Consider the following 26,039-nt stretch of genomic DNA (forward strand, 5'->3'; position numbering starts at 1 on the left):
AAGATTATTTGTACTGATTACCTACAAGACCCCCTTCAACCTGGTTTCCCTTTTCCATTGCCAAGACCCTCAACTAAATCCACCTAGCCATTTCCCAAAGGAATGTCTAGACCCTGGTAGTCTTGATCTGTCTGCTGCTTTCTGCATGATTCATGACACTCCTTTGCTGCTCTTATATTGGCTTCTGCAATTCTCTTTTCTCCAGTTTGACGCTTTAGCAATCGTTATAGTGTTTCCTCATTCTTCCCATTTACCTAATTTGTTGGCAACCCTTATTCCTTCCTGCTTCTCCATATTTGTTCCAAAGGACCTCACCAAACTCCTGGTTCCACATATTTTGTCCTTTCTCCATCTCTGAACAGTCCTTCCATCATAGCCTGACCTCCTAAACTCTCTCTTAGGCAAGGAGTTTGCAACCTTTTGCCATGGCAGGCAGCTGCTTGCAACCCAGTTCCTGGCTGAAGCCACAAATCTCCAGGGTTCCCAGTAATCAACAGATGCTGTGGAGGGAATAGAAAACAAGGCAGGTGGTAGGACCATGGGGATGCCTCCTGTGCTGCACCAGTGGCAGCAGAGGAGTAAACTGAACAGAGCAGGCAGAGACCCTGGGCTGCCTCTTCCACTGCCCTGGCTGGAGTATTGGGTAGATTCCCCATGCTACCACCAACCAAATTCAGTTTCTTCATGGACTGGATCTGTCCCTCGAGCCACAGGTTTTCAACCCATCTTAGGCCACACCTCCTACTGTAGTTGCAAACTCATTTCTCAATCAACTTCCTATTTTTTTCTCCCTTCATTATCACCATTAATTTCTTTCATTTCTAAATTCAGTATTTCCTCCATTTGACTCAACCATTTTGATTTCTCTTAGCCTGGAATCAGGACAAACTTTTTCCAGCAGCAACCTAGCCTCTGGCATTTTGTTGTGAGACAGCACAACAATTTTGGTAAACCATTATAAGAAACTCTTATATTAAGGTCTAATGGTTTGTGAGCTGAGAAAGCCAGAAATGCTGTAGCAGACAAAGACAAAACTTGTTTAAGCTATGGTTCTGAAGCAGTGAATAGAAATTAAGAATTGTCACACCTAAAAGCAAGGTACAACTGGGGACATAATCCTCAAGTTTTATAAAACAAGTATCTACCTGCAACACAGCTTCAAACTATCTGACAAGTGTTGAAAAAAAAGGTAGCTTTCTAGCTCAAAAAGTAGTAAAAAATGTGTCTGCACTCGATGTTTAAAAACATTTAAAAACTCTGCTCCTACATACTGTCATAATATTATATAAACCCAAGTACATGTTAAAGTAAAAATGAACAGGGTACCTTTCCCAAATTCTTTTAATACTAATAACTCCAGCTAAAATACAAAAATCAATTCCTTTACTATACAGAAAAGGAAACAAGGATGTAGGCTTCATCTTGCACATACTGGAAGCCCTACCAAGGCATTGGATTTGGATGACTGAGTTCTAAATAAAGCTCATATCATCTCAAAAACCTCAGGACTGTATTAATGCTGAAGATCAATGCAAATACCTTGGAAGGAAGAGTATAATGGATTAATAAGCCTAAAGGCTTAATTATTTGTATGTAATAAGATTTCTGAATGTATTACTTTAAGTAACACAAAGCAAGCTAGCGGAGAGCTCATCTTGTATTAGATCCGTAGCTAATGTGCTGCTTTTCACTTCTCAAACTGCTTCAAGCCTAACCTGCAGTTCTGCAGGTTGGATGCAGATTTAGGAGTTCAGTTCTATTTTTCATACAGTTGGTATGTGATCACAAAAATCAAGACCTAATTTTCCACATGGAGCCTATACCAAAAAAACATTAAGCAAGCATATCAAGACCAAGCCTTAAACTTTTTCATCTTTAAGAAAAGGCTTCTTTATCACAAGCTAGTTGTTACTGACATACAAAAAATGCACACACAATATATTTGACTCATATAGGTGCAACCAAGTGATCTCTCCTCTCTTTCACCTTCCTTTTCTTTCCTGTGGCCACAATGCTAGCTTGCACATGCTAGTGTCCCATCATTATCATATCTATTACAGTATTCTCTTCCCTTGCTTACTTGTCTTTTTCTATGGCAAACACTTTCTATCCCATTCAAAATGCATCCGTTAAAAGCATTTTCTTTTCCCTTTTCTCTGACCATGCATTACTCAAATCTCTTTACTAAATTCAAGTTTCTCCACTTTAAGCAACCCATTCACTCCACTACTGCCTACAAGTCTGCTCCTTCCCTATATTTTGCATTTCATTCTCTCTCTATGCTCTGCCCTGCGTCTTTGGGTGACTTTCAATTTCATGTTTCCATTTACATTGAATATTTACATTTATGGAAGTAGCAAAGAGCCCCACTTACATAATGCAAGATGTAGCGTCCCCTAGAAAGCTTACAGTCTATATAGACAAGACAAAAATGGAAAAGGGGAAACAAAGGAACAAGGAAGGAAGCAAAAGTGGGGGTGGGGAGTGGGAAGAGGGAAAAGAACCCAACTTGCCTTACTTCCAGTTCAGTGCCTTATGCACCGTGACATACATGGTCCCTTTTAAATGCCCCTTGTTCATTCGGAAAAACCTTCCAGGTAGTACAGTTCTAGCTCTTTCTGCCATTACAAAAAGCTTGTTCCAGCCCACCCATCAGTCCATAACATATTCTCATTGTACCAACCAGGCCACTTGCTCCTCAGGGCAGGGACAAGGTACTAATTTAGCACATTTTCATTTACTGCATCATGTACAGCAGTGATTCAATACAAATAGCAATGAGCCTAGATTCGAAGGCTCATCGTAAATTGAATGTAGTTTTATATAACGTTCTTTTATTTATTATATCAAGTCTGCTCAGTAGAACACTACCAGAGCAATGTGAACTGCATCTTAAAGCATGATGTGGAGCAGCTTCTTTCTCCATTTATAATTCATTATAAATTCCACAGCACCATAGGCTTAGCATGGTGCTAATGGTAACAAGCCACTTACCTCATACATAAAGGTCCTACCAACCAAAAAGGTCCCTAACCTCTCAAACATTACTAGAGACTATTAATCAGTTCCCAAAGTTTTCCTTAGTCTAATGCAGCGACCCTTAAAGTCTTCTCCTTAGTTCCCCTCTGATTTAGTTACCACCATGATATACTCAAAAGAAAATCATATACAGTATGTATTTAATGTTAACCATCCTGTTTGCCTTCAACTTATCTATCAGTTAACACTTATTTTTTCCTCTGAATGCTGAATATGAATGCATGCATTAGCGACATGAAAGGTTAAACTATTAAATAAGTATGTTTACACCAGTAATGCACTACTGGTTAACATTTAGCATGGGGCACAGTCTGGCTGGGAAGGGAAACAGCACAGTGCCTCAGGAACAGGAAGAGGGCAGGGCATGCAGGAGGGAGGAAGGAGCGAAGGTTGGGGTGGGGCTAGTACCCATAGTCTGCTCCCTCCCTCCCAGGGCAAAGCCTTACTTAAGAGGACGAAAACAATAGTAATAGTAAAACCCAGTAAGGTTCCTAATAAAGCTGAGAACTACCACCTAATAGCATTATTATAGGACTTACAAATTATTATACAATTTACAAATTATTAGGAAGACTGATATATAATAGAACTTTTCAGATTATAAGTGAACATACTCCTCCTGAGCAAGCAAATCAGGTTTAGACCAAACAGACTATGTTGCTATCAAATCATGGCCCTGACTACCAGGTTTTGAAAAGTCACTAAAAACTGTAGCTGTTTCCCTTGATCTCTTGGCTGCATATGATACAGTCTAGAGACAAGGACTTACCTTAAAGTTCTTGGACATCATATCTTGTCTAGTAAATTAGCAGTTTTAAGACAACTTGCTTAGCAGTAGATAGTTCCAGATTTTTTTCTGATAACATTAAGAGTAGGCCAGATAAATTGAACAACAACCTCCCAAGGGGATCAGTTCTTGCACCTTTGCTGTTTAATTTTTACATTCATGACCTCCAGGCACCTTCTCAAGAAACGTCATACAGGCTGATGACACAGCCCTCATTACACAACAATCTTGTTTCTCCAGAGCAGAAGTAATACTCACAACAGATCTGAATACTTTAGAAACCTACTTTAAATAATGGCATCTGCACCCAAGCCCTGGGAAAACAAAAGCATCTACATTTCACTTGAACAATAAACAAGCTAATTAGCAACCCATTATTGTTTTAAAAGTCAGCTCTTAAGTTATAAGAGTACTCCTAAATATTTAGGAATCATCCTAGATAGAACACTGTGCTATAAAAATCACTTAACTATGACAGCAGCTAAGTTAAAAAACTTGTAATAATTTGCTCCAGAAACTCACTGGGACTTCCTGGGGAGCTGATGCTGATGCACTGAGGACAACAGCCTAAGTGCTGGTTTACTCTTCGGTGGAATACTGTGGTCCAATTTGGTTAAAGTGCTCACACTGATAAGTTTGACAGTGACATATAACAGACTGAATCATTACAGAAACAATTTGATCTACCCCTCTTCAACAGCTCCCTATTCTTAGTAACCTACATCTTCTCTCATGAAGAAAAAAATGCCTTAACTAAATTATGAACTAAAATAAAAAATAACCCACAGCTGCCTATACAAAAGATTTCTTAAACCCACGTCCAAGACTAAAATCTAGACATCCCAACAGGAGAACAGCAATTCAACTTGAGCAAGATTCATTTAACATCCAAGATGCCTGGATGCAAATGTGGCTCAATTCATCCCCTAACACAGAAAATATTACTACAAATCCCACTATCAGACAAACCAGCTTTGATCTCCCTAGACGTCTTTGGTCTTCTCTAAACAGAATCAGGACAGGACACAGCAAATGTGTATTTCTGTAACAATGGTGGGGCTGGACTAGCTCACAGAACTGCAGCTGTGGTGCCCCCTTTCAAACTTTGAATCATATCACCCCTGAATGCTCTCTTCATACACTTAATGGAACTCTATTGGATCTGAACAATACTACACCTAAGGCAATGAGCTAGCTGCAAAATTTGGACATAAAATTGTGAATATGTTTCTCCTTGCTTTGTGATCCCTGTATCATCAAATGCTAAATAAAAAAAGTGGCTGCAGCGGGCTGGGAAAGCTGGCTGCTGCCACCCCTGGCTTCATGGTGGGCTGAATTATCTGGCGGGGCTTGGTGCCAGCTCCCCCCAACTCAGTCAAAGGCCCTAGGGAGTGGTTCCCAGCACTAGCCCCTGGCTCCCCATGTTTCTCCGGGCAGGTGACTGCAACATCTCCCCTGTGGCAGGGCGGGGCAGGCCCTGGCCCAGGGCTCTGCACCCTTCAGCCGGCACTAGGCATGCATTATTGATTAACTGTTTAACCGATATAATTAGAGATGGTTACATGGATAATTTTTTTTAACACTATTTACATCTCTAGCATGTATACATGAATGGAATCCAACTATATCAGTTTTGTAAGGCTCCTAAATATACTGGCATTACAATTCCTTCCTTTTTTGTGCATTTATGGCAGGCTATGCCATGAGTGCTTCTGTCATGGCCTCGTCATTTCTATTAAAAACACAGAAACCAAATCATGAGAAACTACATCGGAATCTTGGTACAATTTTTCAGTGTAGTTTACAGAATTAATAATGTTTGCTAACAATACAGGTAATTGTTTTATATAGCATTATATGCTAATCTTGAAATCTTCACACGCTGTAATCAATGACAACAAAGATAAAATTTTTAAAAGACATTGCTTTGAACTCTGGGAAGTACTAAATACGATCAAATTAGGTCCTGACTCCATGAACACTTGCCTACCCAGAGAAAGTTACAGGTTCTGGGCTTTGATTTGTATCTGCAATTATTTCCAAGACTATGCAACGAAGTAAGAGTACTTTATTTCAAATTCTCATTCCCCCAAATCAGACTCTGTGACTGCAAGCTTATATTATAGGAAGATTTAGACACAAAAACAAATTTTAAAAAAGGAAATCAAGAAGTTCTGCATCTTCCAGCAACCACTGCACTTTAAAACAAACTTCATTCAATGTACAGCCATACAGAAGTTGTGCATCCAGTAGGCTGAGGGGCTTCAGAAAATCTTCAATATTTTAATTTTCAGATGCGTATACTTGGGCAGCTCCAAAATCAGTAACAAGTCATACAAAATAACAAATAATACAAATACATGACAAATGATGCAAAATCAATGCTTACAAAAATGGGAGCGCTTGAGAAGTCCTGCCAGGGTACTCGCAGGAGCACAGGGAAGTTGGGCTGGAAGGGACGTCCAGGGGTCACCGAATCCTAGGAGATCAGAGGAGGAAGGGCCCGCAGGAGGTCACCTCTAGTCCAACCGCTGCTCACAGCAGCACCACATCATCCCAGCCAGGGCTTTGTCTTAAAAACCTCCAAGGATGGCGTTACCACCACCTCTCTGAGCAGCTTCTCCACCCTCCTAGTGAGGAAATCTTGCCTAATATCCAACCTAAACGTCCCTTGCTGCAACTTGAGCCGACGGCTCCTTGTCGTGTCACCTACCCCGCAGAGAACAGTCTCCCGGGCCGCACGGGGCGGCCGCCCCTGTCCCGGCTCAGCAACCCCGGGCTAGTCCACCCCCTCCCTGAGGCAGGATCCTCCCCACCCGAGACGCGCCCCCGCGGGGCACCGGCCCAGGCTCCGAAACGAAGCCTGCAACGCAGCCCTGGCTAGAGGCGCTCGCCCCGCCGCGGGCCCCGTTCGACCCGGCCTTTCCCCTCCTCAGAGGAGCGAAGCCAGGCAAGAGGGCAGCCCGCAGGCGCCACGACGCCGCCCCTTGGGTCCCTCCGGCTCCTGCCTTCAGAGCTGGGCGGCAGAGCAGACCGAGCCCAGGATCCCACCGCACCTGGGCCGCCGGGCGCCTTCCGCTCCCACCGTTCTCTGCCCCAGCCGGCGAGCGCGCCCCGCACAAAGATGGCGGCGCAGAGGCGTACCTCCCTCTTCGCCCCACGGACACACGTGGGGGCGCCCCGCACAAAGATGGCGGAGGGGAGCCTCCCCCCCAACCTACCCCTCACCAAGATGGCGGCAGCGGGCAGCTTGCCCCGGGGCTTCGCGTGGGCAGGGCTCAGGGTTGTCCCGCACAAAGATGGCGGCGGCGCGGGTCCACATTCAGGGCTAGCCCCTCCGCCTGGCTTCGCGTTGACCCCGGAAGCGGATGCGCCGCTGTCTCCTAGCAGCCGTCGCGGGGGCGGGACTGGGGCCGGGGCTGCAAAGGGCCGCTGCTGCTCGCGGGGCCCGGTAGGTAAGCAGGGGCGCAGCCTAGAGGAGGCGCGCGGTCCCCTCCCCCGCGGGGCCGAGCAGCCCCCGCCGTCCCCGCCTCTGTGGCAGGGAGCAAGCGAGCGCCTCCTGCTGCGAGTCGCTCCCTGCCTCTCCTTGCAAATCCTTCCCTGCAGGCCGCTGTTGCTCCCCCCGATGTCCAGTGCTGCCCCCTGCCAAGGGCCGAGCGGGCTGGAGGACGGGCCGAAACCTGCCGCGCCCTGCTCAGCTTCTCGGTAGAGGCGAGGGAGGAGGATGCCGGCCCGCCTCTGCGCCCTCTGTAACCCCGGGCTTTGACAGCCTGCAGAGAAAAGGCCGGGGGAGGTGTAATTGAGCACATCGCTTTCATTTGACAGGAGATGCCAGTGGCAGGTTGTGACTGATGCGGCCTCGAGGTAGTTTCGCTTAACGAGGTTATGGGAGAGAGAGAGCCATGTCCGAAGAAGCAGTTAGTGAGACGCACTTTTCTCTGAAGACAGCAGCTTTACGAGTGTTTCATCTTCCCCTTTCCTGGTATTATTCTCTCATCCAGGTAACGATCGAAATATTGCGTTATCCTCATTCCTGGCGTTTTCATCCATGAATCGGAAACAGTTTCAGTTACTTTATTTATTTATTTTTTTTACAGTATTTTAAATGATTGAGCTCCTGGGGGGCATAATATTTGGTTACGTCTTCATTAAACATTTTCCCCCGGGAATATCTTTGTTCCGGTTCTCACACAATGCGCACACATGAGAGACAAAACTATTTTGTTGGTTTTTCTCCCTTCTACTCCCTCAAGTCAGTTGTATGTCAGATAACAGAAACGACTCTCTCTGCAAACCCATGGTCTTTGTGGCAGAGTAATCGTTGCAGCATTGTAGTACCTCTGATCAAACCAAATATCATGCTCTTCAGTTTTGTTTTTCACAGGCAAATTTGTCAGTTTCTTTAAAAGTTTAAATGCAAAAGTCATTAACCCAAATAATCGTATTGGGCATGTTCCAAAATATTTTGCAGATTGTAGATATTTTTTCTTTTTTGACTGTATTTGTTTCGATGAACTACTGCATCATTGTGAAGATTCACCCAGCTGACAGTGTTTTCGATTGATTTACAATAAGTGATATAGTACTGAGAGATGGTTGGTTTAAATCCAGTCTGTTGTGGGTTTTTTTTATGTCAATAGTCCCTTATAGTTGAACATAACGAAGCTTTAGTTAATCACTTTTTTTGGCTTTTATGCAGATGGTTTTAGCATTGATTTATTGTCATCCATTTTCTTGCTGTTTTATATGCTAATTTGCTGTATGTAAATAATAGTACTGGTGGGTAATGAATGATTTATCTTTAATAGTAAAGAGTCCATTGTATTCTTAGTTTCCAGACTCAGAGCTGAGCAGCATCATGGAGCTGACACTCCCTGTCTGCAGGGGAACGTGTCCCTGGAACATTCTTTAATAGAAAGTTAGGGTGGAGAATCAATATTTCTGCTTTGACTACAGCCAAAGGAGGAGGCAGTTCTCAGTCAGATATAACTAGGCATGTTTCTGAGCAACACAGTGAAATCAAACCTGCTTAAATAACTCTAAGCTTTGTGAAATGGGAAAACTGCTTCCATATTTCTTATTGACAGAAAAAGTCCACATTCTATGCTGTAGTGTGTTGAAAAAGATGCTACTTTTCTGTTAATATAAGGAGGGAGATTGTGAGCTTGTTCTTTATTTAATCCATGCAGCCATCCTGATAGGTGTGATTTTAAGCAAAATATGATCCGTCATCAGGACTCTGGCACTTTTTTAAGAGGAAAGATGTTACTGAGTCATTAATGTGGATCCTGTTTTTCTCCGTTTAAAAATTCAAAATTCTCTGATTAAAACCCCACAAATCCATGGTTTTTTCTGCCATTAAAATGGAATGCCACTATATATATAGGTATCTGCTGAACACAATGTTTTATTGATATATTTACCAGTTTAAAGCAGTGTGGAAGCCTACCAGTGCCTCAGTCATTATAATAAAATATATTCTAAATACCTATAAACTTTGGCATTTGATTTTGGTATTTTTTATTATAGAAAATCGGAGCACCTCCTGCCCCTTTCCCTCAGGAGGACACAGGTCCAGCTGCAGCTGTCCTCACAGCTGTTTTGTGGCACAGAGCATCACTGATTTGCTGTTGCTCTGCCCCTGCTGTTGCCCCTCACTCCTGACCAGCACCCCTTGACTGCCCCCGACTTGCTTCCTCCTGGCAGCAGCAGCGCCCCCACTGCACCAGGCCACAGGTCCAGCTGAAGCTATCCTGCCTGATGCTTTGTGGCTCTGAGCAGTGCTGGCCCTTGCTCTTCTGCTCCCCTGTGGGCCCAGGGCCCAGTGGTCTCCATAACCTTCCTGGGAAGCCCTTGACAGGGCTCAGGGACTGGACTGGACTGGGCCTGCCTCTGGCTGGACAAGCCCCTTCTCTTCTATGATAGTCTCCCTCTGCACAGGCAGCTCTAGGAGGGCAGGGGGTCTCCAGGCCCAGTTCTAGTGGCCACTTTTACCTGGAGCACCTCCCCACCCCATCTTCCTTTCTTGCAGACCCTTCCCTGTTGCCACCCCCAGCCCATCACATATGCACACACACATAGACCCTTCTGCTATTTTAATCCTCTTTGCAGGGCCCCCAGCCACCCCCCAGACCTCAAAAGCTCTACTTACCCCAACGGCTGCAGGAGAGAAAGTCGGTCTGAGCCAGCACTGGCTGGTCTCAGATTCTCAGGCTTTGCCCCACCCTCTGCAGACAGGGCTTAGGGTTTCCTGACCTTTTGCAGGTAGCTCTTGCAGGCTGGAACTCTGCCCACCAGCAGAGAGCTGTTTGCAAAAGGGAAAATCTGTGGTTTCCTCCTTCAAAGGGGAAATCCATATTTTTCTGCAGGAAACAGAAAACCCAGATCCCTAAGCATTAAATCTTAATGCCTGTCCAAAGCCAGTGGCATTGATAAAGCCCTATTTTATGTTTAATAATACAAGCTGCCCGAAACATCTTTATCGTATTACATAAATATAAATGTGTACATACATATACATGTTTTAGTACAAATATTAAGAAGAGTGAATATTCTTATTGTCTCTCATGTGACTACCCCAGGACTTTGAATTTTTCCAACATGGAAAAAATAAATTCCTTACCAAGAGCTCACTGATTGCGTGTTCTGTATTGCTGTAGTGGTTTTTCTAGAGCTCCTGCATCGCTCAAGTCTTGTATTAACTCTGGGATTAATTATACATCCCTGGAGATACCAGTGTGTGTCTGTTCACTTGTTTACCATCTTCTGCATGTCCAGTGGGATGGAAAAAAAGTCACGGAACATCTAGTTGCAGTTATTAAAACCTCTGAAATGTAGTGTCTACTTGGTTGAAATGCATTTGTAAATGCATTTATAATTATATGAAATGAATATGAACTTAGGTGTAATATTTTGCTTAATTTAATCTTTTGTACAGTATTACTGCATCTTTACTGTTTTTACAGCGAGTGATTTTTAAAAAAAAATTTTTTTTTAAGCATTAAAGTAAATTTTATGTTTTAATACCTGAGCTAAATCCTCTGCTTTGGTTTAGATTAGGAGTGGGTAATTATTTGGGCAGGAGGGTCACTGGGGGAGTTTGGGTGTGCTGTTATGGGTTGGGTCAACATTCCCCCCACACTCCCACACACACTCTTCCCTTCCCACTGCTCACAAATGCTCACCAAAACTCTCTGTGGCTTTGCCCTGTAGCCCGGCCCTGTGCTCTCGCTGCCCAGCGATCCCAGGGTCGCTGTGGAGGTTGGCCTGAGACCCACATGGGCAGGGCAGGCTTCAGGGGCGACGCGTAGGGAGTGCACGTGGGTGCACGTGCACCCCCTGAGTATGACAGTGCACCCCCTGCCTGCAGGCAGTTGCCACTCGCCAGCCTGCCACCGACACTGCCAGTGGCATCTGCGAGTGGTCCATGATTGCCCCTGGCTGCTGGGAGCACCTGTGGGTGGACAGTGTTGTCAGCGTCTACGGGAGCTCCCAGCTTACCACCGCTGTCACTGCGCTCCTGCTGCCGCCAGGGCAGCCGTGTCCCCACAGCCACCGGGGGCATGTGCCATTCGTGGCATGCTTGGTCAGGCAGATGGGGGCTGTGGGTAGGCCTGGAGCAGGATGAGCAGGCAGGATTGGGGATGGGATGAGGAGTATGGGGCACTGACAGAGTCAGGCTGGGGCTGAGGGCAGAGCTGTTATCCACTTCCTACATGCTCCTGACCATGGAATTGGCGCGTTGCAGGAATGTGCAGGCAGTGGATTGTGGCTCTGTCCTGGACACTGCAACTGCCTCCTCATCCCAATGCTGGCCTTGACCCTGCCTGTCCATCCTGCTCCCAGATGCCACTCCCCGCCCTGCCACGACCACATCCCATCTGTCCAGATGCAGACCTTGCCCATGTGGGTCCCAGGCCAGTCTCCATGGAGGCTCTGCCCATCTACTTCATCTGGTACCCCCAATGGTGTGTGTGGGGCAGATAGGTTGGGGTACTCAGGCAGCGGGGCCAGGTCTAGCTGTGGTGGCAGAGACTGGCAGTGGCAGCTGGAAGGAGTCATCAATGTGGGGGTATCTGAGAAGTGAATCCAACCACAGCACTGCTGCAGCCCAACACACCACATCTCAGGCTGCCCCCTGCACAGAGTGCCACGTGGGGCCAAGGGACTTGCTGCAGGCCAGAAAAATCCCTTGGCAGGCCAGATCTGGCCCACGGAATATGCTTTGCCCACCTCTGCTTTAGATACAGTCAGTAAACATGAGGTTGGGGATGCTGCCTTTTCAGCTGTCTGACCCAGGTCAGGGGCTGCATCATCAGGGCAGTGCAGGGCTCACAGCGGCAAGGAGCTTCCCCACCCAGCCCCACTCTGCCTTACTATGCCAGGTCCTACCTGCTGCGCAGTGGAGGCCCTGGGGAAGGGCAGCAGGGCAAGGAACTCTGAGCCTGCACTGGGCAGCCTGCATCTGTGGGGTATGCGCTCCCCCAGGAGTGCTCACAACAATAAGGAGCCAGCCCTGCCCCCTTGATAAGCTGCCTGCAGACCTGTCCCACTCCCTGCTAGAGTCCTGCAATCACACAGTGCAGCCCCAAGCCCCACGCACCACATGGCTTGGCACCAGCCCCAACCCTGCCCAACTTGAGACTCTGTGAGGGCCTGAATTCCCCCCTTCTGCCAGACTTACCTGTAGGAGCTGCTTTCCAGACTGCCTGGAGGCCATGTGCACATATATGCACATGGTGCCCCCTACCAGCCTGCCTTCCTTCCATTCCCGGCAGCCCCTTGCAGGCTGGAACTCTGCTAGTCTGTGGAGAGCTGTTTGCAAAAAAGCAAGGTCTGTGTGCATCTCCTTTAAAAGGTAAAATCTGTGTTTTTCTCTGATAAAAGGGAAATCTGTTTTTTTTTCCATGGGAAATAGAAAACCTGGATACCTGCTCATGATTCCTTGTACTACAATAAGCTTGGTCACTCTGATTCTTTCCTAGTGAACTGAAGCAGAACTTTTGTCTTGGGCACCTGGGTGATGGCGGGTGAAATTACCTTACATTCTCACTGAGAAGTGGGTGGGTAACTAGCTCCCCTGGCCAGGCTAGCTAACCCAGGAGCAGCGCCCTATAATAACTGTGTAGTGAAGAGGTGCTCTTGATGTATTTCAGATAAAGCTTTCTCCTGGGTTGAAGAAGCTGTTTGCAGTAACAGCAGTGAGTGCAGTATCTGTAATTTTTCTGGCCCGCCATTTTAAAAGAAGACGAGGAAAGAAAAGCCGGAAAGTGTCACCATGGGAACCAGGCCATCTTTTGCTAGAATGTACAAAAACGGCTGCATCGGAAAAAGGTACATGGGGAAAACCAAAAATGCCTTTTATTTTTCTTCTTTTCCATGGGAAAATTATTATTGAAGTAAACCCAAAACTATTTCCATTTTAATTTTAGGGGTGAGTGGACGGGAAAGAGAAATGTGTGTGTTTTGTGATACTAATGAAGAGAAAGTGTAGAAACAAAAATTAGAATGGTGTTTTACCTTAGGCAAAGAATAGCTCTGAATGCTAATGTTTTAATGATCTCTTGAAAATGCTCTTTGAATCCAAAGCCGAAAGCTAACAATCGCCTGTTAAGCTTCAAAATGTTCTGAAAATCCCTCCAACGTTGAAAGAAATGGAGTGATTGCTATTAAGTTCTAACTATTGTTCTTGCAGGTGTTCTAACTGCATTCATATATGTAAATAGTTAAGTGAGAAAAGGTTCATTGTGGTTCAGGACTAACTATTGTAATGTACTGGATTAGACAAAGTTCTGGGCAAAGCACCTTGGGTACAATGATTCCAATTGCAGAAGTTTTAAAATTGGTTTCTGTTTGTTAGGTTCCAGTTGTTCCAGTAGCAGACAAAACTTGACCCTTTCTTTGAGTTCAGCCAAAGAAAAAGGATCTCAGTCTTGTATCTATGCAAATGGAGGACCTTTTAGTAAATATTCTGGTTCAGTACAGAGTTTGGCCTCGGTAAGTATAAGCCATCTTTAAGGATTTCTTGTACAATAAACTAAACAGATTTCTGAGCTTTAAATTGTGCTGCCTACTGTGAATGTACTCAGTGCTTCTATTAACCTGATATGGTTTGCCTGTACCAGGAATGCTAGGCACACAGAAAGATGGCATCTGTGGGGAAGTCTAGCTTACTTTCTGTAATAAGAGCAACAAAACAAATTCTGTGTTCTGTATATCAAGCATATAGCCAGCAGGCCAGATTCAGCTTGTAGAACTGTTCCATCTAGTGCATCATTAGCTCGGTGGGCTACTAGAAGCTGGGAAGTATGGCCTGTTGTAGAATTCAGGATCTGTGGGCCCTGGTAGACATGGTAGTCCGCACCAGCCCTCCAGCTCCCACTGCTGCCCTAATGCAGACTCCCATGCTGACACACCCCTTTGGATCTGCACTGCTGCCCAGCCAGAGCCTTACGCTGCTACATGCCCCCTGCTTTGTGCTGCAAGCTAGCCAGGGTTCTGTGCTGCCACATGGCTCCAGACCTGTGCTGCCGGGCACAGCTCCATACAGTTGCTTCTGGCCACATGGATCTGGCCTGTGGTCTGGATCCAGCCTAAAGAGATTTGACACCACTGTTGTAAACTATTAGTACATGAGCTGAGGAGCTCATGAAGCCCTGGGGTTGGCTAGCTCTTGTGCAAGGAGCAGTAAGAATAAAAACAGTTCTCTATAACCTTTCAGAGAAAGCCAGGGAGGAAAGGAGTTGGCAGCAGCCCCTCAGTTTGAGTTCTGGTAAGAAGGGGAGTTCTTTCTCTTCTACAGATGCCTGGTATATGCTATGGTAAAGATCAGTGTCATTTAGGCTGTGGATGTTCACTAGGTTCTTTTGACTTCTGTGAGGTTATGCTACCGTGGAATCAGATAATTTGGGCATTCATCATCAAATTTAACTTGGAATTTCTCCACTTCTGAAGCTTCTTCCTCTTCTCTTGCCCCCAGTTGGAGAAAGTGAAGCCAGTTACACTCTACTTCAACTATCCCATGTTTTTAAAGACTCACATACCAAATTCTTTCCTCTTCTGTGCCTGCTGTCCTTGTTTGAGCAAGTTTTAGTACAGGGGTCTTAATAATAAACTTCTCCACATTTGAAAAAGTCTGGTAGTCAAGTGTTAACTCTGGCCACTGTCATTACTGGCATCTGAGTTAGGCTGCCTACAAACAGTCTCTGCTCTCTCCCAGGAGAAACAACAAGTACTATATACAGATGTTCAGGCCTTTTCTCTCAAAGGAAAAATGGCTGCTCCAGGAGAGAGAAATCACTTCCAGGAGAGTTTCACTTATGAGAGCAAATGGCTATACAACTTACCCTACTGAGAGAAGCTACAATAGTGTTCTCCCTCAGCCCAGGAACACAGTGTGTAGCTTGGCAGAGTCTATTATTCCAACTGAGCAGGGAGCAGAAAACACCCCATTTACAATTCTGTATTTTGCTGCAGGGAAACATAAGCTGACCCTGAGCAATCTAGGTCAGCCAATCAGGGCTGCCCTATGTATTGCTGCTATCTGTCTCCAGGCAAACTGAGGGGGCCTGCAGAGCATCCTGAGATGTGTGTACAGGGCGCCCTGGCTGCACAGCATCAGCACAGAAAACTCTGTTCTTCAGGGGCTCAGCATGTGAATGTGTGTTCAGGCATCTCTGGATAAGTTTGTCTACCAGGAGAGCAAACCTGGGAGAATTTTTCCAGGTCATTTGAATGTGTGTATTGTTTTAGTTTCCAGTCTCAGTTAATGAGACTTTCACATCTCCTGCATGTTATAGGCATCTGTCAAGTTGTGCAGAGAGCCTCTACATTAGTTGCACTTGCTTTGTGGTTTCCATAGTAATCAGGATTTTTATTTTTTTTTGTTAAATGAAAGCTGAAACTGAGGAATAGTTGTAGTCTGTCCACACCCAGCAACTTAAATATTTATGTGCCCTCTGCTCACCCACTCCCAAAGGAGGCTTTGGATTACATATTACACATTAGGTTACGTTAGTGCTAGTGCTTTAGTGAAGGTGTCTCCTTTGGCCCACTGTGGTGGTAGATTGGGATTATAAGCCATGATGAATGTGTTCTCTTGTTAGTGTATGCACATTTTTACATGTATAGAGTTTTATTGACACCTTTCATTTTGTAATGAATTCAGCTAACGTTAGAAAAAAATCAGTGGGATAGTTTGCATTGTATACATACTTAACAGCAAACAATAGACATTGTCTGGTAAATGACAGGCTTAGAGATGTGTATATTTTTAAAACATTTTTCATATGAGTTCATAATTGTTTGTTAAACAGTTTTGAACAATGATTCTTACCACTGATTATTTTCTCAGTGTGATAATGGGTTACTATTGATTTGATTTTTGTCTCTCAAATGAATTAGCTAGTGAGACTAAGTATCAACATATCCATGACATAGTTATTAACATTGGAGTTAGGTTTGCAAAGAAACATTTCTCTTGATTTGAACAGAACCATCATGCTTTGAAAAATAATTTGTTGCTGAAATTAGGTAAGTATCCCTGATTTATAGCTGCATGAGGAAACACTGCTGCATCAAGAGAGATCAAGTCTTTGTTTAATAATGCACCCAATTTTTTTAGGTTCAAAGTGCCACCTCCTGTCACAGCTGTGTTTGTGCCAATTCCAATTCCTGGGATAAAACAGATGAAGATGATATTAAACTTGTCAATATTCCAGTTACTACTCCTGAAAATTTGTACTTAATGGGTAGGTTATAATAAAATGTGATGCCTGTAAGTTTTGCTTTTTGCTAACTATTTTCAGCTACTTTGTTTCATGGTAAAATGATTTCTATGCAATATTGTCATGATAGGGTCTGAAGGTGTCCTGCGATTATTAATCTTTCTACTACATGATAAAGGGACTTCTTCCTGCTACATCTTGAATACCAAAATGTTGGAACAATTTTATCTGAAGATAATTGGAATTAAGATGAGAAATGGTATTTTTATTGCTGAGTGAAGTGTTTCCCCGGTAAAGCAAAACATGTATTTTTTTTTTTTTAAATAAAGAAATTGACCTTTCAGTTGTAATTAACTGAGTGGGGGCTTATCTGTAACAAAGTAAGTAAAAGAGAGAAATTCCTACTGAACTGCTTTGTTGCTTTATCATTGCTCTGTAAGGAACTTCCTTCTGGTTTCTACTAGAAATTTACATTCTTTTTTTCTTTTTAAGAGAGAAAAGAAAAGCTTTCCAAGCATGATGTATTTAAGCCTTTTATACCCATGGTTGGTTGGAAACACTGAAAAAAGATGCAGTGTGTGTGTCTACACAAGACACTTGACTGTGAAGTAGCATAGTTTACTGGGCAGTAAGCATATGCATCTACATGTGCACATCCTTACCGCACAATAAACCTTGCTAATCGTGAGTAAATTTGCTACTTGTGTTTTCAGGTAGGTAAATTTGCTACCTGCAAATGCAAGTAGCAAATTTTACTTGTAATTGCTAACTGCTCAGTAGTGGTTGTGTAGAAGCCTGACCAGGAGCAAATATGCTCCCGGTCAGCCAGCCGCCGGGGGGCAGGAGATTGCTCCCTGCCTGCAGGAACTGCCTGCTGCCAGGGTAGGCTCTGCCACTGGAGGCAGCAGAGAGCTCCAAGGCCCCCCACTCCAAGGCTCTGAGATCTTCGTATAGATTCATAGATGTTAGGGTCGGAAGGGACCTCAATAGATCATCGAGTCCGACCCCCTGCATAGGCAGGAAAGAGTGCTGGGTCTAGATGACCCCAACTAGATGCATATCCAACCTCCTCTTGAAGACCCCCAGGTTACAGGAGAGCACCACCTCCCTTGGGAGCCCGTTCCAGACCTTGGCCACTCTAACTGTGAAGAAATTCTTCCTAACATCCAGTCTAAATCTGCTCTCTGCTAGCTTGTGGCCATTATTTCTTGTAACCCCCGGGGACGCCTTGGTGAATAAAACCTCACCAATTCCCTTTTGTGCCCCCGTGATGAACTAGGTATGTATGCCGCCTCTCCAAGAATGGGAGCAAAAAAAAAAATCAAAGCAGAGAGAGAAACCCAGAGCAGTTGGTAGCTGATGGAAAATTCAAATCAAAAGAACACGAGGGCAAGAGAAGTGGGAGGTTCTATGAAAGTGACTGCTGCAGCAGGGAGAAACTCCTGGCATGCAGGAAACCCAGGGCAGGAAGCAGCTTCCAGACTCCCCAGGCTGCTGGAAACTAGGAGTGTCCCAGTAACTGGAACGTGTTATCATTAGTAACAATAAAAGGCTCTACATGCAACTGTGCTTCCCTGCAGACAAATAAAAGCTCAGGTCTAGGATCATTCAGGGAGCAGGTTGGAGTTCATTACAATTCTCCTGCTCCATATCTTGATCAAGGAGTAGGGATTGGAAAATTGCAGAGCTGAGCAGGGAGCAGGCTCTCCAGCCCCCACCCTATAATCATGTAGCCAGGGGCTGGGAACTGTTCCGGTCAGGGGCGGGTCTCAGCCCTGCGCCCCAACTGGGCGATTGAGGCATGGGGCTTGGAAAGAGCTGCAGGGGTGAGGCAGGTCCCAGCCCCATGCCCCAATCTGTCAGTAGGGCATCTGGTAGCGAGCCTTCAGCGGGGAATCTCCACTTATCCAGGGGCTCGCTGCTAGCTGCGCCACCAGCAGATTGGGGCAGGGGCCTAGAACCTGCCAACCCCTAAAGCTTTTTCCAAGTCCCTTAACCCGATCAGGGTGCCAGGGCTGGGAGCTCCCAGTTGCTGGGACAGATGGACTTTGTCTCTGTTCCTGCAGCAAGCAATCACCCAGGTCCCAGCCACAGTCAGGAGACTGCTGTCTCCTGGCCTGGTGCTCCCTGCCAGCCCCTGGGCTAGCACCCAAGGGAAGCCCAGAGCTCCCCCTGGTGGCAGCAGGGGCCCATTGCAATGCCCCAGGAAGCAAAAGCAGTTTGCTGGCATTGGTAGCAAATCTGCTTCTGCTTCCTTAGGTGTGTAGATGCCTGCCAGGGAGCATTTACTCATGAGTAAACTGCTCCCAGATCTAATGCACATGTAGACACACCCAGAAACTTTTATTTAATAGCATGGAGATGTTGTTTATTTGGGTTTTTTTTAAAGGTATGGAGCTTTTTGAAGAAGCACTACGTCGGTGGGAGCAGGCACTGACTTTCCGTACCAGACAAGCTGAAGATGAAGCAAGTTGTAGTTCCATCAAACTAGGAGCAGGAGATGCCATCGCAGAAGAGAGCGTAGAAGTAAGCATTAAACTGTGCTATTTAGTTTCTGCTTAGCCAGATCAGATCACTCTGACAACTAAATATTTTCAGCTTCTGCTGTGATAATGAAACTAACTCCCTCAATTCAAGCTTGCTGCTTGGAATACCTGCACTCAGAGGACCTCCCTACCATACCTTTTTCCCCCAGTCCTATTTTGCTAGACAATCAATGCTCTCTCAGTATTATTCATTATTTACTACTACTACTACTACTACCACTACCACCACTACTACTATCAGTCTTACCATCATAATTCCGTCAGCAAGTTCCCTACAGCAAATCCCTAGGTCACTTCTTTCCTATGTAAAAAGAATTGATGACTGTAACTATGCAGTAAAAGCTGTTCCTGGGAAGAAAGATTCATTTGTAAATATTGCAATAAAGTGGAATTGAATTTTACTTTGTTTAACTTCTGTTCGTACAGATTCTAGCCTAAAATGCCAGAGCAAACACCCGGGTTATCCTAGGTGTTCATAATCACTAGTGTAAAAAACTGATAGTAGTAATAATTTCTTTTTTTTTTTTTCTTGGTTTATTTATTTTTTTTAATGCGGGTGTTATTTTACTTAATAGGCGCATGTATGCTTGGTAATTTAGGCATCCTAGATGCATATTCTATCTGATATTACTCTTTCCACTTCTGTTTTAATGGACAGTTAATGGAGTACTATGAGCTCTTTGAAGCTTAATATTTTTAAAATTATAAATATAACTGCACTTGAAGGGCATGCACCAACTGCTGATGCTTCCTCTGACTAAGGGTATTTATACCCATAAGCGTGCAAAGAAGAATTTTTCCAACTATTTGAGTCGGTCTAATAAAAGATATCAGATTTACCCAAAGAACCTTGTCTGCCTATGTCCTTAGACCAACACGGCTACAACCTGTACCCTAGAAAGATGTACGAATTCCTGTTTGCTTATAGTCTAATTCCATTATGTTTGCAGGATATCATTAGTGCTGAATTCATTCATAAGCTTGAATCCCTTCTTCAAAGAGCTTATCGTCTCCAGGAAGAGTTTGAGGCCACTCTTGGTGCTTCTGATCCTGCTTCCCTAGCTAATGATACTGGTGAGTTCTCTTACTTTTACATTTTTATCTTTCTCAATAGGATCATCATGAGTGCCCCCCCTTGCCCCCCAATATTGCATATGCCAAACAGTAAATACATCTTCCGCACGACAGAGTTGAGCTTTATTTTGCCAATTGACCTTTTTATTGAGTCAGTTTCCAAATTTTACACACATTTATAAATCAGAATTGGCTTGAAGGATTACTTTTTGCATATACATGTGTATCTTTTTCAGGATTTATCTTAACTCAGTATATATGGTAATGATATGTATATAATAAGAACATTATTATTATTATTTGGAATAACCAGTTGAATGTGTTAGTTCAAAAAGCTCTTATCACTCAGCTATCTAAACTGCTGATGACAGTGGCTGAAATGTCACAAAGAAGTAGATGAGGGAATGGGGAGAATTGGAGGGCTGTGACAAAATAATTGTGCATAGATTTGCAAGAGAGAGAGATGAGATCTGGCAGTTGCCTGCAGGTAAATTGGTCCTTAGTTATTAGTGAATTCCACTAAATTATCTGATGAGTTAGTTTCCCTTTTTTTTTTTGTGGTTCCATAACATTTTGGTAGCAATGATTGAAAGAACAGTAGGAAAGTATTTCTGTTTCAGTTGTCAAATACTTTATTTTTCTTTTATTCTTTTTCTTCTTCCTTCAGCTATTTAACTCCTTTTTCTTACCTTCCTGTACCTGCATTAATATAAACACCAAAAAATTAAGTCAGGATTCAGAGCATAACAATCACAAGTTGAATTTTTTCCTTAAATAATATTTTTTCTTTTAACAAATTTAAAAGCTAATAAACAGTGCCCACAGCCAATAGGCGTGACACCACCATAGTAGAGAGCTCCAAGGTTTTCCTTTACTCCTTCCTTAATGCTGGTGTTGCAGCAGTGGAGAAGACAGGTTAGAAGAGAACAGAGCTGGGCTTTTCCTCTCCTATGTAAAAAATAACTGGCAGCTCCTCTTGGCTCCTGAAAGAGTGGTAGGAGAGCAGCCGCTCTGATTTAGATGTTCTCCCCAGGAAGTGAATAAGGCTATTGACCCCCGCCCCCCCCCCCCCCCCCGCCAAAAAAAAACCCCAACCACCAAAAATGACCAAAAATCCCCCAGAAAAATACTAGCTGCTCATTGTTTTTGTTGGGGGAGAAATACATATGTAACTTATTTTGTGCATATGTGGGCATATACAGTCTAAGTGAAAAGAACAGTATCAAAATTGCAGTCATCTACTTAAGTTAGAGTCCTGTGGAAAGTATTGTGTAGAAGTATTTCTGCCCTTTCCTTTCTAACCTCTCTGTCTGTTCCTTAGACTTTGTATCTGAATGAGTCTTTGTCCAGCCATTTTCAGGCTTCCTCCTCTTAAGCTCCTTGTCTAGTCTTTTATACTTATCCTCCCCAGTGTTAACTTCCCCTGCCTCCTAGTTCGAGTCCTCTTGTCCTGACTTCTTAATTGAGTCTGCCGTCTTACCTAGATAGTGCCAGTTTTCCCCCTCTTTCCATAACACACCCTGGCTCCTTCCCAGCTTCTCCTGTGCTGCTGCTGCTTAGCTGTCAATGAGAGGCAAGTAAAGAATGTAGGAGAGACTTTCTTTGCTTTTTGCGTTTGGTGCCTCTTAAACACACCAAACTTACATTTCCAAACAACGTTTGCTCAGCTCTAGCTTAGAGCATGCCCAGTGTCAGTAGAATTTTAGGTATATTTAGCAGCTAAGTCCTGCCAAGTCTGAGTCTTAACTTGGCCAAATTTGGGAAGACTGGGAAAAGGCAAACAATAAAACATAGGCTTACTTCCTGCTGAGGCCAGGTGTAGACATTACATTTTTATCAGTATAAATGATTGGAAACTGGTCTGTACCTGTAACAGAACAGAAGTTCGGTGCACAGACTGGTTTAAAAATGCACCCCCCCCACCCCCGCCCAGCGAGTGTGTGTTCTGCTTGCTACCAATCTATATGCTGATTGCATAAAATGGTATAACTTTAAATTGATTCTGTCTTGGGAGTTTTGAATGTCTGTACCTGGCCTGAATGTGTAGCCCCTGCTTCAACACACGGGGGTGCTAGAGCTTTTTAAAGCAAACTTGAAAATATTGCCAGGTTTGTAAAATGGGCAAAATCTGTCTGGTTCTTTCCTCCCGTCCCCTTCCTGGCCCTGTTTTCAGGAATTGCTGAGTTGTTTTAAAGTTCACCTTTACCCTAAGAAAAACACAGATCATAGGCTGAGATTTTTTAAATGGTTGAAGTTACAAGCAATTAAGCATAAGATCTTAAATGGCAACTGTTGGACATACTTCTTAATGGAGGTGGTCCATAATATACAATTAAAAAAATAATTCTTAAAATATGACATTTTAGGTGTTCTTAAAAGTACAGCAACTAAGCCTTTTAAAATTTAACTACAGTGGTCAGTTGTCACTGACTTAAGTGCAAAACATTGGGATCAGTTCTTTATGGGTTTAAGTTTAAATTTTGAATGTCTCTAGGGGGCAGCAGTCTGCATTTCTTGAGCCTTATGATATTCTATAACCACTAAATAAAGCTCTTAGCAACATGGGAGTTAAATTTAGGTCAAAGGCTGATTCCTGACATGTTTCTCTACACCTGTTCCTGTAATTCATAAAGCAAAAAAAGGGTTTGGATATACACACAGAGACCTGAAATGACAGTAATATAAATGTCCAGTGGCACATGAGGTGCCAGTGAACGTCAGCTGTTGAATGTCAGTTTACTTGTAATTTCCATTTTCTCAATGGGGACAAAAAGTTAATAAGTTTTTAAACCTTGCCCATGAAGTAGAAATCTAAGGGCAGAATATGTCAATGTGTTTTAATTATTGTGATTAAGCAGCAAAGATTTCCTTTTTAAGATGAATTTTAAGCTGATATTCCATTATTAAATGTGTCTATGGCATTACTTGTTTAGTAAGAATATGTTCTAAAGTAATTGCATTCTTTTCAGTGTTCATTCTCTGGGATTAGTTTTGTAGCTCCCCTGGGGAAGAGCTTGTCAGTTGTCTGACACAGCTTATTATTACCACAAAACGTTTTTTGAAGTGGGATATGGTTATTTTCTGTACTGCATGAACTTTTGAAGTATAAAAACACCAAATAGGATAAACATTTAGTGTTTGAGAAAAATGGATCTTTTAAAATTATCATGATCATTTCTTAGATAGGCATCTAGCTGGGGTCCTCTAGACCCAGCACTCTTTCCTGCCTATATAGGGGGTCAGACTCGATGATCTATTGAGGTCCCTTCCGACCCTAACATCTATGAATCTATTATCATTTTTATTACTACTTTCTGGAGGGAGGAGAGTTAAGGAAATGTATAATAGAATGGAGAAGGTTAAAGGCTCTTAAAATCATAGGAGTGTAGGGCTGGAAGGGAGCTCACAAAGTGATCTAACCAGCCCCCTGCTCAAGGCAGGATCATCCCTGACTAAACCATCACAGCCAAGTGTGTGTCCTATCTGCTCTTGGAAATTTCCAGGGATGGAAACTTCCTAACTTCTCCAGGTAGCCTGTTCCAATGCTTGATCATGCTCACAGTCAGAAAGTTTTTCTTAATCTCCAACCTAAATTTCTTCTGCAACAGCCATTGTTCCTAATCCTGTCTCTTATAGCCACAGAGAAAAAATCCTTTCTATAATTGTCCTTCAGGTATTTGAAGACTCTTTTCAAATCCCCCCTCCATCTTCTCTTCCAGGCAGGGCCATGCCTAGGGTGGGGGCGAATTGGGGTGACCACCTCAGGCCCTGTGCTTTGCGGGGTGCCCCACAGAGTTGAGCAGAGTGGCCATGGTGACTCTGCTCTGCCGCTGCCAACTTCACATCCGGCTGCTCACTACCACCCCTCCCCTGCTGCCAGTACTGCTACCAATGGTGCCTGCGGCTTCTTCGCATCCAGGGCACGTGGGATTGGGGCTGGGGCAGGGCCCCGCACAACTTGATTTGCCCCGGTCCCTGTGCCCTGCTCAAGTCTGCTCTGCTTCCAGGCTAAATAATCCTAATTCTTTCCTCACAACTCATACTTTTCCAGGCCTCTAATCATTTTTGTTGCTCTGTACTGACTCTTTCTGATCTGTCCACATCATTCTTGAAATGTGGGGCCCAAAACTGGACACAGTACTCCAGGAGGGCCTTGCCACTGCCAGGTAAGAGTAGAAGAACGACTTCCATTTATTTGCAAGTGACACTTCTTTTAATACAACCCAGTATGCTGTTGCCTGTTTTTTGTTTTTATGGGGGGTTTTTTGCAGAGCACGCTGGTGCCTCATATTTAGTTTATGGTTCATTATAACCCCCAGGTCTTAGTATGAAGACTAACCAGTCACTTCCCAGACTGCCTTTGTGCATGAAATTATTGAATTCCAAGTGGAAGACTTGCAGGGGTTTAGGTTGTAGCCGTATTGGTCTAAGGACATAGGCAGACAAGGTTTCTTGGGTGAATTTGATATCTTTTATTAGACCAACCCAAATAGTTGGAGAATAGTTATTAAGCAAGCTTTCAGCTTCAAAAAGTGGAAGACTTTGCACTTGTCTTTGTTGAATTTCATTTGGTTGAATGCAGACCATTTTCCCAGTCTATCCAGGTCATTCTGGATCCTGGCCCTACCTTCCAGAGTGTTTGGAACTCCCCCCAACTTGGTGTCATCCACGTATTTGATAACTGCGCGTGTAATCCCATCATCCAAATTAGTATGTTTTACACAGGTACCAATTCTTGTTGTCTTTTTTGGGGAATCTGACCTTGATAAACCTAATGAGAAATCTTTGGGTGCCCTTGATTCTTGTTTTGTTTGTTTTTAGAGCTTTCATTTTTAAAAAGTATGTGCTGCCCAAAAATATGTAAATGTACACATTTCTGATTCATTTCTGGGCAGTATTTTCCTTGTGAATTGCCTTTTAAAAAAATGTTTGAAGTACAAAACCTTATTTTTCAAATTTTGTACCATCATGTAGTTTTCTAATTGGGCTTGTGCACCATATGTATGACTTCCTTGGTTTTTTGTTTTAGATAAACTGTGGTTTTCTGTGGCCTTAAAAGTAATGAGGACAGGAAAAGGCACTGATATTTCAAAGATTCCTTTGGTCAATAACATTAATGATGGGTATTTCTTGTTCCCAATATGTTTTAAAAAATACCTGGGCTCAGGTGTGGTTCCACTGTTAGATGAATGTGGTAAAGTTGTAAATAGTAATGTAGACAAAGCAGGAATGTTCAGTGCCTATCTCTTGCATATTTGAAAGGAAGCAGGGAGATGCATCTGTCCTATATGTTTTCTTTGTAGGTTTCAACAAGGTATCTGTGCGTGCCGGGTCTGACCCCGGGTCGCTTTCATCGCTCTGCATGCAGGCTGTGGCCAGCAGCCCGGGCAGGCCGGGTCGGAGAGGGCGGGCGCCGAGCTAGAATTAGGCACAGACACGTAACGGTTGATTTTAAGATTATTTTACTTACACCGAGATGGTCGTGGTGTAGGCTGAGAACTTGCTTGAGTTGCGGTTACAACAAAAAACACGAACACACGTGGAGGTTGCAAGGCTCCACGCAGACAGAACACGAACAATCACGTGGAGGTTGCTAGGCTCCACACAGACAAACTCCGGATGTCCAGGACAAGCGCACATAAAACTTGTCGTTATGTCTTATAGTAGGCTCCGTTCGAAGACGGGAAGAGGTGGGTGGTGGATCAGGCCGCCAAACCCCTCTGAGCGACACACAGGGTTTCTATTACCCTGTCGCGCACACCCAGAGTCCCCACGAGATGGATGCGGAGTCCTCTTCGGCTTGGGCGGAAACTGCTCAAGCCTCTTATACGGCTAGCAGGCCAATCGCTAGCCACCACGTGTGAATAA

The 26,039-nt window shown here is 44.1% G+C and overlaps 2 protein-coding genes across 11 annotated transcripts in view; one reads left to right on the forward strand and one right to left on the reverse strand.

The window, feature by feature from the left end:
• Nucleotides 1–7,145, reverse strand: part of USP33 (ubiquitin specific peptidase 33) — a 71,725-nt gene extending 64,580 nt beyond the window's left edge. For 2 of the 8 annotated variants that reach the window (XM_014593840.3, XM_019489090.2), the window contains exons 1-2: nt 6,883–6,980; nt 6,216–6,305 (exon numbers count right to left, since the gene is read on the reverse strand). The gene's annotated coding sequence lies outside the window, so the exon portion shown is untranslated. Of the gene's footprint in view, nt 1–254; nt 480–6,215; nt 6,306–6,882; nt 6,982–7,047 lie in introns of those variants that run through there. The other 6 variants (XM_019489091.2, XM_059727967.1, XM_019489094.2 and 3 more) reach the window with 6 other exon arrangements.
• A 51-nt stretch (nt 7,146–7,196) lies between these two features.
• MIGA1 (mitoguardin 1) overlaps nt 7,197–26,039 on the forward strand; it is a 62,882-nt gene continuing 44,039 nt past the window's right edge. Inside the window, exons 1-7 of one of the 3 annotated variants that reach the window (XM_014593839.3) lie at nt 7,197–7,281; nt 7,652–7,827; nt 12,982–13,159; nt 13,686–13,822; nt 16,449–16,575; nt 18,941–19,077; nt 20,048–20,171. In XM_014593839.3, the coding sequence (XP_014449325.1) occupies nt 7,729–7,827; nt 12,982–13,159; nt 13,686–13,822; nt 16,449–16,575; nt 18,941–19,077; nt 20,048–20,171 (802 nt within the window). In that variant the 5' untranslated portion in view covers nt 7,197–7,281; nt 7,652–7,728. Of the gene's footprint in view, nt 7,282–7,316; nt 7,532–7,651; nt 7,828–12,981; nt 13,160–13,685; nt 13,823–16,448; nt 16,576–18,940; nt 19,078–20,047; nt 20,172–26,039 lie in introns of those variants that run through there. The other 2 variants (XM_006262623.4, XM_059727970.1) reach the window with 2 other exon arrangements.

This window comes from Alligator mississippiensis, chromosome 5 (assembly GCF_030867095.1).
Source record: "Alligator mississippiensis isolate rAllMis1 chromosome 5, rAllMis1, whole genome shotgun sequence".
NCBI classification, from domain to species: Eukaryota; Metazoa; Chordata; order Crocodylia; family Alligatoridae; genus Alligator; species Alligator mississippiensis.